Below are 12,938 nucleotides of genomic sequence, written 5' to 3' on the forward strand. Positions count from 1 at the left end.
TCTGCTTCACACCAAGGGCCCATCTATGTTCCCTGTCCTCTGTGTAAGATTTCTTTGCTGACTCGGTTCAGTATGGCTTCCACTTGCCTTGTTTTTTTACATGTTCACGGTTGAGATTCTTTGTGCAAAATTTTCAGGGGACAGCAAATCTTATAGCTCAAGACAAAACAAGAATGATAACTTAGTCACCGCTGAGTCAGCTGACTGTCCAGATCTATGGGGCATTCACTGTTTGTTGTCAGCCATAAAAGTTGGCACAGAGCCATGAGCCGGGCTGCATAGGGAGTCTCCTGAGAGTAGCCAGTTGGGGAATAGCTTCCTAATGCACACAGCGGGTTGCATCAACAATAATGGCTATAAGATCTGTGGCCCTCACTTTGGGGTTGCTAGTTTTCCCGTGGCTTTCCATCAAAGCTTTCCATTTAGCGGCTCTTAATACACTGTAATAAACGTTACTAGAATGCTGGACTAGAAACTTCTGTGTAGATTCCTTAAATCCCCATCCTCTTATGTATAGTCATTGGTACAGAGTAGATGGTGAATAAAGTATATTCAGAGATTGGTGTACTGACATTTATTATGAACACTTAAATCATGATTCATATTATTTTGGTAATTATACAGCAATTAGTTAAACATATAATATAATGATTTATTGCCTCTCTGTTTTGGAGCCTAGGATCCCAGAGGCTGTTTTATTCTGTGATATATTCTCCACAAAGCAAGTCATAAGTTTTCTGCTGATGAATGTGTTGTGGAATCAGGGGTAAGGTCTATCCTTGTAACTTCACTTAGATCAACTTTCAACCAATGTTCTCTTAGTATCTGAACTTCCCCCTAACAAAATACTAGGCACATGCAGTTTGGCCAATAAATCTGGTTACATCTTGATATTTTGTGCTCTTGTTTGGGCTTAAGCTTTAAGTAACTAAAATAAAGAAGATGAAAGAATTCTCCCAAATGTTTCCTACAGGGTCACTGTTACATCGACACCCAATCTAGATGTGAACCCAGAAGAAAAAGAAAACTAGCTAGCTAAACGCCAGTGCCAAGATTCTTGATGAGCGTAGGTGCAAGAATTCACAACAAACTATGCACAAGCCTAACCCAGTAATGTGTTTAATAGATCATTCACCATAATTAAGTAGAATTCATTTCCGAATGTAAGAACAGTTGAACACATACAAATGAAGAAAGGCAGGATTCACTCACAATCAAATCTAAGGCAAAATTTGTAGGAAGGGCAGGCGTCCCAGTAGATGGTGCTGGGGAAACTGGATACCCACAAGCATAAGAATGAAATTCGATTCTTATCTTTCACTAGCTATAAACATCAATTCAAAATGGGTCAGATGCAATATTGTAAGATCTAAAACTAAGGAGAGAAAACAGGGAAAACATTACAGAACACTGGAATGGGCGAAGATTTTCTTGGCTGAATTTCCAAAAGCACAGGAAACTAAGGCAAAAAGAGAGAGGCAGGATTAATGAAAGTAAAATTCTGCACATTCTAAGGGTATGACCAACTGAGTGAAGAGACAAGCGAGGGAATGAGAAACATGAATGCAGCCGTATGTCTCACGACTGACATCCAGAGTATAAAAGGAACTAAACACTCAATGGCACCCACAACAACCCCCCAAATACTCATCAAATAAGACATTCAAAGGAATAAAAGTATTTAAGCATATTAAAAGTTGCTAATTACAGAGAAAACACAGACTGAAACTGAACCCAATATACCTGCATGGCAGCCAGAATGACTTTTATAAAAGGCTGTAGTTAGAGCTGGCAAGTTTGTGGAGAAAGGAAACCTATTTACCTGGTTAGTGATGATGAAAATTAGTACATCCACTACAGAAAACAGATGCTCAAAATGTGAGACAGAAATCTAAGTGTGGTGGTGCACACCTTTCACCTCAGCGCTGGGAGGCAGAGGCAGGTGGATCTCTGTGAGCGCAAGGTCAGCCAGGTTTATAGAGCGAGATCCTGTCTTAAATAAATAGATAACATTAAAGAGAAACGTTCACATGATCCAGCAATCCCACTCTCTGGTATATAACAGCAATACAAACCATGTGTTGAAGAGACATCTTCATGCCTGTGTACCTGTTTTTCTCACAGGATATGATATAGAAACATCTTACATCTCTAGTGATTGAGGAATGAATGGAGAAAATGTGGTAGGGATACCCAATAGACTGCTTTTTAGGTATGAAAGAAAAATTAAATCTTGTCATTGTGACACTGTGGTTGGAACCGGAGATCATGATGTTAAATGAAGTTAGCCAGAAACAGAACGACAAGAGCTGCAGGAATTCCTTCAAGACACATTAAGAACACTGAGAGTGGAGTGGTGATTATCACAATCTGGGGAAGCTGGGGAGGAAGGAGGAGGGATAGGGAAAGACTGATCAGTGGACACCAAGTCACAGTTAGGAGCAGGCAGTTCTCATGGCAACTACACAGCAGGGTGGGTGCAGAAAACAGAAATCAACTCAAAAAAGTTGAAGAAAATGTTTAAATGTTTTCAATAGAAATTTTTAAAGGAATAGATACTTTAACTCATTCATGCCTTGCACAATATATAATGTTACAATATTAACTAGTTAAACAAATAGTGTCTAAACTCATACAGTATAGCATCTACTGAAGTATACAGCTTTTATGTTTTTATATATCTGTTAAAATACATGTAAATTTGGGCGGGAGAATACTTTGCTACTCATTCTATAAAAGAATGCATGTTTGCATGGGGCAGGAGCTATTACATGATTTTAAATAACCACTCACACATTCTTTATACACAGTTTTGTGTGTATATTTACATTTTTGTCTTTCAAAAAGTTTATTTCCCCCAAAAAGTGTGAGAGTGCCATTCCCTTTCACATTTTGCTTTAGCAATGCTATTTCAAGGTGTAAGCAATGATGCAGAGGGAGTTCCTGCTCTACTGGAACTAAGGGAACCTGGTCTTCACTCTGTGCAGCGTGAAAGGATGCAAGTGAAATGGGTTAAGGGAGGCCCTCAGTTACACACTTCTGTTGAGTCTTTCTTTTTGGTAAGATCAACTGTAGATTTTGGGTTACTAGGTGAGTTGAACAGAACTCAGGGTGGGCGTACTTTGACTTCTCATTCTGAATAGGCTCTTCAGGAGGAGTCTGTGTCCCTGTCAACCATACTGAGTGGTTCTGAGTGTCTGGAGGTTCCCAGAGCAGCACTCTGAAGCTTCCACCGACTACATGGTCGGAAGAGAAGAATCTAGAAGTTCCCACGTGCTTTGGAGGCTTTGGAACACACTTGAATTAAGAGCTTGTGGAATAATACTGTGGAGCTCAGGGATTTAGGCGATGACTCTTGCCCAGAGGGTCAAACATGATCTCAGAGCAGGGTGGGATGGAGGATGTGGCTTTACTCAGACATGTCTGCAGCTCTCCCATAAACCGAGAGGGAGCGGAGTGGGCTATAAAATATTTCTGAACATTGGTGGAGCTGGGAAAACAAGTCAGAAATTACCCAGAAGTGTCTCAGAAGACACAGTGGATATTACTCATGGACCACATCAGACCAGCTCCTGACTATGCAGACAGCAAGGATCCGAGGTGAGACGCAGAGAAATATCTGAAGAAATCAAGGTGAGGACCACCTCATACTGTGTGAGAGCCCTGTCCATTTCTTACGGGAAACGTTCCAATGTAGTCTCAAGGCATCTTAGAGGCAGGAAACAAACAGGAAGTACAAGTGTATTTATTCCCCTGAGTGAATTACTCCAAAGATACCAACAGATTTTAAGTAATGATGTAACTCTCAATCCCCATCAATCTCTGCTGATTCAGGAGGACAAAGATTTAAAAGAAAATACTCTATTGTACGCAGACTCTAAAATGTCAAAGGATTCCAGTAGAGCTGGCACAATGCCCACCAAAGTAGAAAGAATGGTCCTCTGCTAGCAATTTCTTGTCGCAGGTGAGGCTGCCCACGCAGCCTTATCCTCAAAAGAATTCCGACATTGAATAAGGAGCCTAAGAGATTATAGCTGGCACTTGTTGTCTTTGTCATTTAGCATGAAACCCTCATTGTTCCAGAACAACACATCAATTATGCAGTGGAGAACTAATCCCTCCTCGGTCATCTCCAACCATAACTCATTTCCACACATTTGACTGCTTACTTTCTATCTGAGTCGGCCTACAGAGACGGCAAGCGGTTGCGACAATGTGATTCTGCCTTTGTAGAGCAGAGACTGGAGGGCACAGAGAATTCCTAGCCTGGAGTAAAAACGAAGACTACGGGGACAGTGCATCTCTCTGCAGGCCCACCTGGTGCAAAGTTTGCAAACTGTGAATCTGGATCTGTCTTTGTCATTGATACTCTTTGTGGGCCTCCATGATGCTTTTAAAAGTATTGTCTTGATTCTGAATATTTAAAAATTGAAAAAATATATGTTTACCCATATAAAAATCTCTGTAGATTTTCAAATATACAAGTATGAAGAGATCAGCAAACTCTCTGCTCCAAATTTAAAACAAAAATGGACAATACTCTCAGTAATAATTATTTTTCTTTCTAGTTTGTATTATGTATATTACACACATATAATATATACCCATGACATATGTAATATAATATAATGTATATGGGCACAGTGTAAAGTCAATGTTAGAGGAAAACGTATAGCTACAGATATTTATAGTTAGGAAATTCTAAGGCATTTATTGGACCAAACCAAATAAAGCAATTAGAACCAGTAAGTCACAGGTTACAGTGTGAATACACAGAACTCCCTTGAACATCTCAGTGAGCACTTAGGCCCTTCTATCTTATTAAATGTGCAGCTGAAAAAATGATTCCATTTATAACATATAAAATACTTAGGGAAAATACTTAGACAAAAGGGATCAAGATCTGAATGTCCAACAATAATGCAACCGTTGAGAAACACTGAAGGCCATCTAGGTTAGCAGAGACATAGGTACATTGCTGGCTTAGCTGGCACAGCAGTAAGGGGACAGTTTGCCTCAGTATGGTTTCTAGGTTAGGCATAAACCCATCAAAATATGCAGACTTCTTGAAAATAGAAATCCCCAATGTGTCCTTGCATTTCATTTGTGGGATCATGCATCACACACCGATAAAGTCACTTTGGTAAACCGTTTCCCAGTGTGCTGGGTAATCTTGATGGTCAATTTGAGCGGATGTAGTCACCTAGACACACACCCATGGCATATGTATTAGGGTTTTGTCAGGGAGTTTTAACGAAAGGGGGAAGAGACAGCCTCAATGTAGGAAGTGCCATCTCATTGGTTGAAGTCCAGAACTGGATAAACAGAAGATAGTAAATATCAGCACTCGTTCCTATGCTTCCTGGTTATGGTCACAATGTGACAAGTAACCTCACTGTGACAATCTCACAACCACACAGACTCTGAGTCAAACAAGCTCATCCTTAAATGGCATTTGTCAGATACTTTGTCACAGCAAAAGAAAAGAAACCGATACACGATGCTTTCAAAAATTTAGAAGCAGCTGGGCGGTGGTGGCCCACGCCTTTAATCCCAGCACTTGGGAGGCAGAGGCAGGCAGATCTCTGTGAGTTCGAGGCCAGCCTGGTCTACAAGAGCTAGTTCCAGGACAGGCACCAAAAACTACAGAGAAACCCTGTCTCAAAAATCAAAAAAAAAAAAGTTAGAAGCACATTTGACACCTGGCTCAACAATCCTACTTCTGCTTCCAGTCACTGACTCACTAGAAATGACAATACAGATTCCCAAGGACCTACTGTGGGTGTCCATAGCACGGCTGTTCATTGTAGCTCAATCTGGGAATGATACAAATATTTAGTGGCTGGCAACAAGATAAATGATCTACTTTCCAGTGAGAAACTGTTCATATATGTGCAAGCACGGATGGACTACTAAACATTCTGCCAAGTGAATGAAGCCAGCCGCAACAGATTCTTTTGGCTGCCAGCTCAAAAATAATGACATGGAGAGTTATTAATTATAAAAGCTGGGTCTTAGTTTAGGCTTGTTCCTAACTAGTTCTTATAACTTAAATTGATCCATATTTTTAAATCTACATTCTTTTATGTGGCTTGGTTACCTTTACTGTGTACCGCCCATCCTGCTTCCTGCACAACTGCCTGGAGACTCCGCCTTTCTTCTTCCCAGAGTCCTCTCTGTCCCAAGAAGCCCTGCCTAACCTCTTTCTGTCTAGCTATTGACTGTTCAACTGTTTATTAAACCAATCAGAAGGCACCTTGGCAAAGATGCATCTTCATGGTGCAAACAAATATTCCACAGTACTATGGTCCTATTTATATGAGATTCTTAGAGAAGACAAATCAATAGATGAAAATTGGAGGCTTTTTTTTTTTTAAATTGGGGCTAAAGTGGACGCAGTACTTTATGTATTTTCATTATTTTGAAGTGTGTGTGTGTGTGTGTGTGTGTGTGTGTGTGTGTGTGCATGCATTTGAGGGTCCACATCCTTGGAGGCCAGAAACATTTGATCTTCCTGGAGCTGGAGCGATAGGCAGACATAATTTGGAAACCAAACTCCAGTTCTCTGAAAAATTGGAATGTGTTCTTAACCACAGAGTCATCTCCTCAGCTCAGAAGTAGGTTTTAAAGTACAAATTTGTAGGAAGAAACTTCCTCAGATGATGAACAGATTTCTAAAGTGGATTGAGTTTCTAGTTAGTCAACTGGATGGGTAAATATTATGCTATGCATATTAGTTAAATCTGCAACTATAAGTTATCTGTATTAATGTTAATAGATTATTGATCAATTTTACAAAATAAATTTCAGTTATCTAACAATGCCAGGTTTTGTTCAAAATAGAGGTGTTGGAGGGGGCAAAGTTTATATACAACCCTAATGAGAAGAATTGCCTTTCTGTCCCCTTGTTGAATACATGGCCCAAAGCAGCTCTGTTCCCCAAGGTTATATATAAAATACACATAATTTATCAAATAGTTCTGTACTCTCTTAGGCATAGTAATTGGGTGATTTAACTATGGAGAGAATAGATTGGAATTTTCAGATAAATTTGAGGTAAATGCAAATCAATTCTTTGGCACTAGGAGATAACAATGAATTTTCCTATCAGAGTGTAAGTCGAGAAAGGGTTAGAGACTGGGAATGTGTTCAGCGTTACCTGGCCTTCGTTTGCAGAGGATCGCATTAAAAATAAAAGAAATAGAGAAAGGGAAAAGGGAAAAGAAGGAAAGGAAGAGGGAAGGAAGAAAAATAGATCGGGATGTCATGCAAGATCTTAAAAATAAACAAAAACCATGATAGCATTTTGTTTCCGGGCTTCATACAGATGGAAATCCTCTGCGGCTTTCTCCTTTGAGACCTGCCTTGATGTTTTCATCATCATCCTGGCCAAGTGGAGAGAGCTGGAGAGGCCAGCGGCTACTGCTAAACTCATCAGCGCATTCCAAACTTGAAAAGCTAGGGCATGTTTCTCAGCCTTGAGATGACATGGTTCCATTGCAGATGGATTGGTTTTGTTTGGTGTCTGGGCCTTAGCAACATTTACTGTTTCAGGTGCCGAGATGGACAAATTAGAAATACTCACATGTTATAATAAAGGAAAAATCTTGTCAATTCGTGCGTTTCATCTTTGCTATTGTGCTAAGTGAGTCCTGGAAGCAGGTGATTTAGACAAATGATTTTTCATCTTTAGTGTACCCAGAGAATCTGTGCTGCTGTTTTATGTCCCGGATCTTATTGTACTTGGGAAGGAGATGCTGTAGGCCTGACCACTCAGGATAAACAAGACTGGGGCAAGCCTTCATCAAAGGCTGTACCATGTCTGTGGCTAAAGAACACGAGCAGCATGACGGACATGGCTGTATTCTTCTGATTTTAGAATTTTAATTGGGTTTCTATAACTACCCATAAAAACCCAACTGGTTCAGGCGAGGCACCATCACAGGCAGAAGCCACATCCTGGTGGCCTGTCTCCCAGGTCCACCCTGCAGATGTGTTACATGGAGGTTGGCTTTTAAAGTGCTTAAAAACATTTTTTTTTTAGTGTGGGCAATATTTTGCGTTCTAGAGAATTCACAAAAACATTTAAATTTCCCACTTAATAAGAAAGTTGAGTCTCTACCTTAGGCATATAATTCTGGAGTAGCTGTTGCAACTGTTGCCAACAGACCAATTTGCTCACTTTCTATCACCTCTATAGGGGGCTGCCGGATTCATTTATTCTTTCTGGAGGTCCCCATATCCTTGAGACGTTGTAACCTTGCACATTGCATTGACTTTTCCACCGAGGACAGCATAAAAGTCACTGGTTGCTTTGGGTTGCAGACGCTTATTCCACTCTTTGTTTTTCAGACTCAAGGCCACTTTGGAAAGTCTCTGTTGAGAGCTTTTAGTAATCCTGACGTGTATTTGGCTGGTTCTAGTGGAGTAAAACGTTGCCCTTCAATTTGGTTTCTGGAAACAGTTAAAGGAAAGAATGGAAACAAGTTTGGGGTAAAAAAGAAAAAAAAAAAAGTATATTTTACTATGAAATAGTAAAAAAAAAAAAAACTGCTTCTCGTGGGTGGTTTCTAAGCTGACTCAGTGGTGACAATAAAAAATAAATAAAATATTGCTTTCAGGGGTGGCTTGTACTGTCAATCGTCTGTTATACTCATCTCTCAGTGTATTCTATGTGTGGCTTTAGTACGCATATGGGTGACTTGAGTACCTATATTTTGATCCTTCTCTCTATGTGCTGATCCTGTTCTATCCCTTTGCTTGACTGACTCCTTTTGAGATATATATTTTACTATCTTTTGATATATATGGCATTCAGTATATTGAAAGACTCATTATTTAATGTCTGAATGAAGTCAGTATAAATTGAAAGTCTCCACATTGTTTTATTTATCGTGTGTGTGTGTGTGTGTGTGTGTGTGTGTGTGTGTGTGTGTTCGCATTTGCACCCACATCCATATATGAAAGTGGAAGTCAACGCTGCCTTGGCTGTCATTCTTCTGGAGGGACGCTCACCTTTTTGGAGACAACTACTCACTAGCCTGGAACTTAGCAAGTAGGGTGGCTGGCCACTCACATCTCTCGGGATCCATCCATGTCGGTGTCCCCAGCTTTGGGCTTACAAACTCAAGCTACGGGGGTTTTTAACTCAGATCCCGAAGCTTGCTTACCAAACACTTTACCTATTGTTGTTACCAGTGTTGACAGTTTTAAAGAGGACAAATCCAATTTACACCAGCTAAACATCTATTTTCATATGTAAGTGTATATATGCATGTAAGCAAAGCAAATAAAATATGGTTTGTGAACGCATGATTTTCCTTAGTAACTGTGATTGGTCACATTGCTTCTGCCTTGGGGTACTGCCAGGTGTGGTTTTGCTGATGGGCGGAGACTTATAAAAGCTGAGGAATCAAAGAGGGACAAAAATCCATCAAGAATTATAGTCTTCTGCTCATGTTCTGCTTCAAAACTAAAGCGTGTCAGACTGAGTTAGATATTGATAATTCTTGATATTGCTCACCAACTAAAGTGCTGACCTCCAGAGGACATGACACAGACACCTGGAAACCTCCGGAAGTCTAAGATAACTAATAAATAAAAATATTAAGAAGGCAACCCCAGAAGCCACATGTCCCACATATGGGGTGTTTGTGAAAATCCATCAGTGAGTGGTGTGGGAAACCTCTGTCCTATGTTTAGTAGCTCGAGGCAGGGAATTCTTGTTTGCGCTCCTGGGAGAAAAAGAAAGTTGCTTCTCCACGTGCTCATTTGCATTTTCTCCGGAGAAAAGCGCAGGTCAGGTAAAAGCCTACTGTCTCCCACCTTTGAGACCTCGGGGCCGCCTCATCCTCTCACGGCTCTATTTTGGGGTTTCATGATCTCATGCCCTCTACAGACCACACAGTCATTCCAGTCCAGACCTCGTGGCGAGGCCACGCGGGGCGATTCCTTGCAAGGATTCAGGTGCCACGATCGCGGGCGGGCAGAGGGCTTGGGGTGGAAGTTAAAGACACGCCCACGTCAGGGACCCAAAATAGCCCACGCGCCCAGGGACCGAAATCAGACAGGAAGCCAAATAATCCGGGGCGTTGAGCGGCTCGGGCCGGAGAACTGGCCGAGGGCAGGGAGCCAAGGGTCCGGCGGGGGCGGGGGCGGGGCGGGGCGGGGCGGCGAGCCTATTAAAGCTCGTCCCAGAGGGGCAGAGCGGAGCGATGGAGCGCGAAGGCGACCAGGCAGGACGCGGGCCCCGGCATGGCCCGGCGGGGAACGGCCGTGAGCCGGAATCGCCAGCCGCAGCCACGCTGCTGGCACCCATGGACCTAGGGGAGGAGCCGCTGGAGAAGGCGGAGCGCGTCCGCACAGCCAAGGACCCCAACACCTACAAAGTGCTGTCGCTGGTAAGTGGGCGCTGGGCGTTCGCCGCGACCGGACACCTAGGGAGCGCTCGAAGGAGAGCAGAGAGCACGGTCAGCACTGGGTTGCCAGAGAGAGCCATCCAGGGCGCCTCCTGCGCTAGCACGCGGTGACCTGCAGGGTCTCTGCCTCTTGCCCTGCGGGAGCAGGCTAATAAAATAGTCACCTTGAAATACTCTCCCCCTCTCTGCAGACAGTACAGGGATATCTAAAGGGGAAAAAAGACAGCATAAAGTGCCGCGATGTTTGTAACCGTTTTGGGTGGCCTTGTTCTGGGTGCAGGTGTTCACGGCTTTAGATGAATTCATTCCAGTTGAAAAGATTTATCATAGCTTTTCAAAGTATCGGGAACTTTAGAAAACACCTTGGTTTGGCTTTGCCGTGGTATCTTCTTGCAGCTGCTTAGAAACCTGTATGTGACTCGGAAGCGGCCAGGGATTCATTGCCCGCTCTTTTAACCACAGGCTGCACTGTTTGTGTTGCTGGCACAGCCGCCTGCTGTATTTCACTGCTATTTTGTTAGGACAGTTGCAGGATCGACAGCCAACTTTTGGAAGCAGGACGCTGGTGTTCACTCTGAATCATCCTTGCATCAGAGAGGCTAAGTCTCATGGTCGGTCTATGTTCTTGGGGGGCTTGCATTATTCTAACCAGGATTAGGGCTGTTGTGATCAATTGAGAGCATCAACTCGTCTTGCACACTCAAATGGAGCAGTGGACATGGGGAATTAAATTCAGAACCAAAGGAAGATGTAGTTATTTTATAGTATATGCAAGCCACAGCTTTTTGTGGACAGTGCATCCTAAGACACGGTCTCACATTATGACTTGAGCTGTGTTTGGTAGAAAAACCTCCTTTCTGGTGTTCGACTTTTTGTAGTCGTTTCCATTTGCACTATATTTAAGGTTCTATGCAGACACCATAGGACTTTCAGGACCAAAATTTCTAGACTTAAGAGATGGTGTCATATCCTTAGTTCTTAAAAATAAGTCCGAGAAGTGACCCAAACCACAGGCTGCTGCACCTTAGGGTATAATTTTGTATCATATGTCACTCATACAATATTGATGGGCATTTATTTAGTTTGAGTCTAGTGAGTTCTTCTTTTTTTTTTAAATGGAAGACCTTAGGTGTTACATGACTACTTAAATAACTGAGTATCAGTGCCCTTAGGTACTTAGCATACTTAGGTACTTAGCAGTGTGTCTCAATAAAGACACACTGAATGTTTATGAAATTTTAATACAAAACTTACTATAAGTCTTTAAAGGGTTTCTGGTTGTTGAATTAGGTTTGACTAGCTTGCTTATAGGCCCTCAGCAAAGCTTTATCTTTAGAACACAGTTTTCAGTCTTTGACACTTGCAGTAAGGTGGTTGGATGGTATTCCATCATTACAAATGGCTCCGATGATATACCTCTGAGAAACTGTCGTGGATATACAGTAGGATTTCCTCAAGCAGATCAACTATGAATATTTGGTATATTTGAATATATGGTATTTGTATGTAACTTATTAGAAAGAATCCTTGACTCAGATCATTTTTAAAGATTTATATATTTTTAATTTATGTGTATGAGTATTTAGCTTATATATGTATAGGCTAGTCTAATATATATATATATATGCTTGTTTATCTTGTTATGTGTTTGTTTATCTTGTGTGTGCCTTGTACCCACAGAGACCAGAAAAGAGTGTTAGATCCCTCGGAACCGTGGTTTGCAGATGGTTGTGAGCCACCACGTGGGTGCTGGGAACGGAACCTGGGTCCTTTGCAAGAACAGCTAGTGTGCTTATCTGCTATCCCACCCTTCTAGCCCCTCTTAGATCTCTTGGTGGGCTACTGTGAGCCAGAAAATAGAAACAGACACCAAGGTTTTTGGTTTATCACCGAAGCTCTTAGTTCAGTGCTGAACTGGAAGTGAAACCTGTTTTGTCTCTTTTCCTCCTCTACTTCAATAGCCGTCTAGCCAAGGCCCTCAAAGGAATTTGACAACTGTTATCGAAGGATGCGTTTTCTAGAGAAAACTATAATCATTGGATTTATCTCGCTTTTGTTTTCAGATTAAGCATCAGCACAGTTTGTACAAAGCTGAAGAATCAGGTTGGACTAATTGCATCCTGCGGTTAGGATCAGGAGAGGTCCTCACTCCCAAGCCACAGGCTTCTAATCCAAGGGATAATCATAGGGTTACCTTGCACAGGGAAGAATCAGTGGAGTTGCCATTTCACACTTTTCTCTGATTCTCTCGCATTAACGAAAAGGGTCTAGCTGTATAGGAGGGAATGACAAAGGGGTATTGTACTCTAGCCGTGACTGCCCTGGTGATGCTGGGTCAGACCTAAGAGCAAGAGAGAAAAACAAGCGCCACTCTCGTCCTTTGTGATCTCTGTGTTCGCCTTCACTGACTGTGGGGAACTATGTCAGCAGGGCAGTTAAGCTGCAAAGAAAAAAGGTTGAATCAGATCATGTTGCTGGAGAGTCCACTGCTTTGGGCGTCTGTTGAGAACAGTGGTGGCT

General features: G+C 42.0%; 1 protein-coding gene across 1 annotated transcript in view; it reads left to right on the forward strand.

Annotated features, from left to right (window-relative positions):
• The first annotated feature begins 10,214 nt into the window (after window positions 1–10,214).
• Enpp1 (ectonucleotide pyrophosphatase/phosphodiesterase 1) overlaps window positions 10,215–12,938 on the forward strand; it is a 73,033-nt gene continuing 70,309 nt past the window's right edge. Inside the window, exon 1 of the mRNA XM_075947541.1 lies at window positions 10,215–10,400. Within this exon, the coding sequence (XP_075803656.1) occupies window positions 10,215–10,400 (186 nt within the window). The remainder of the gene's footprint in view (window positions 10,401–12,938) is intronic.

The sequence above is a fragment of the Microtus pennsylvanicus genome, chromosome 1 (assembly GCF_037038515.1).
Source record: "Microtus pennsylvanicus isolate mMicPen1 chromosome 1, mMicPen1.hap1, whole genome shotgun sequence".
Classification (NCBI taxonomy): domain Eukaryota; kingdom Metazoa; phylum Chordata; class Mammalia; order Rodentia; family Cricetidae; genus Microtus; species Microtus pennsylvanicus.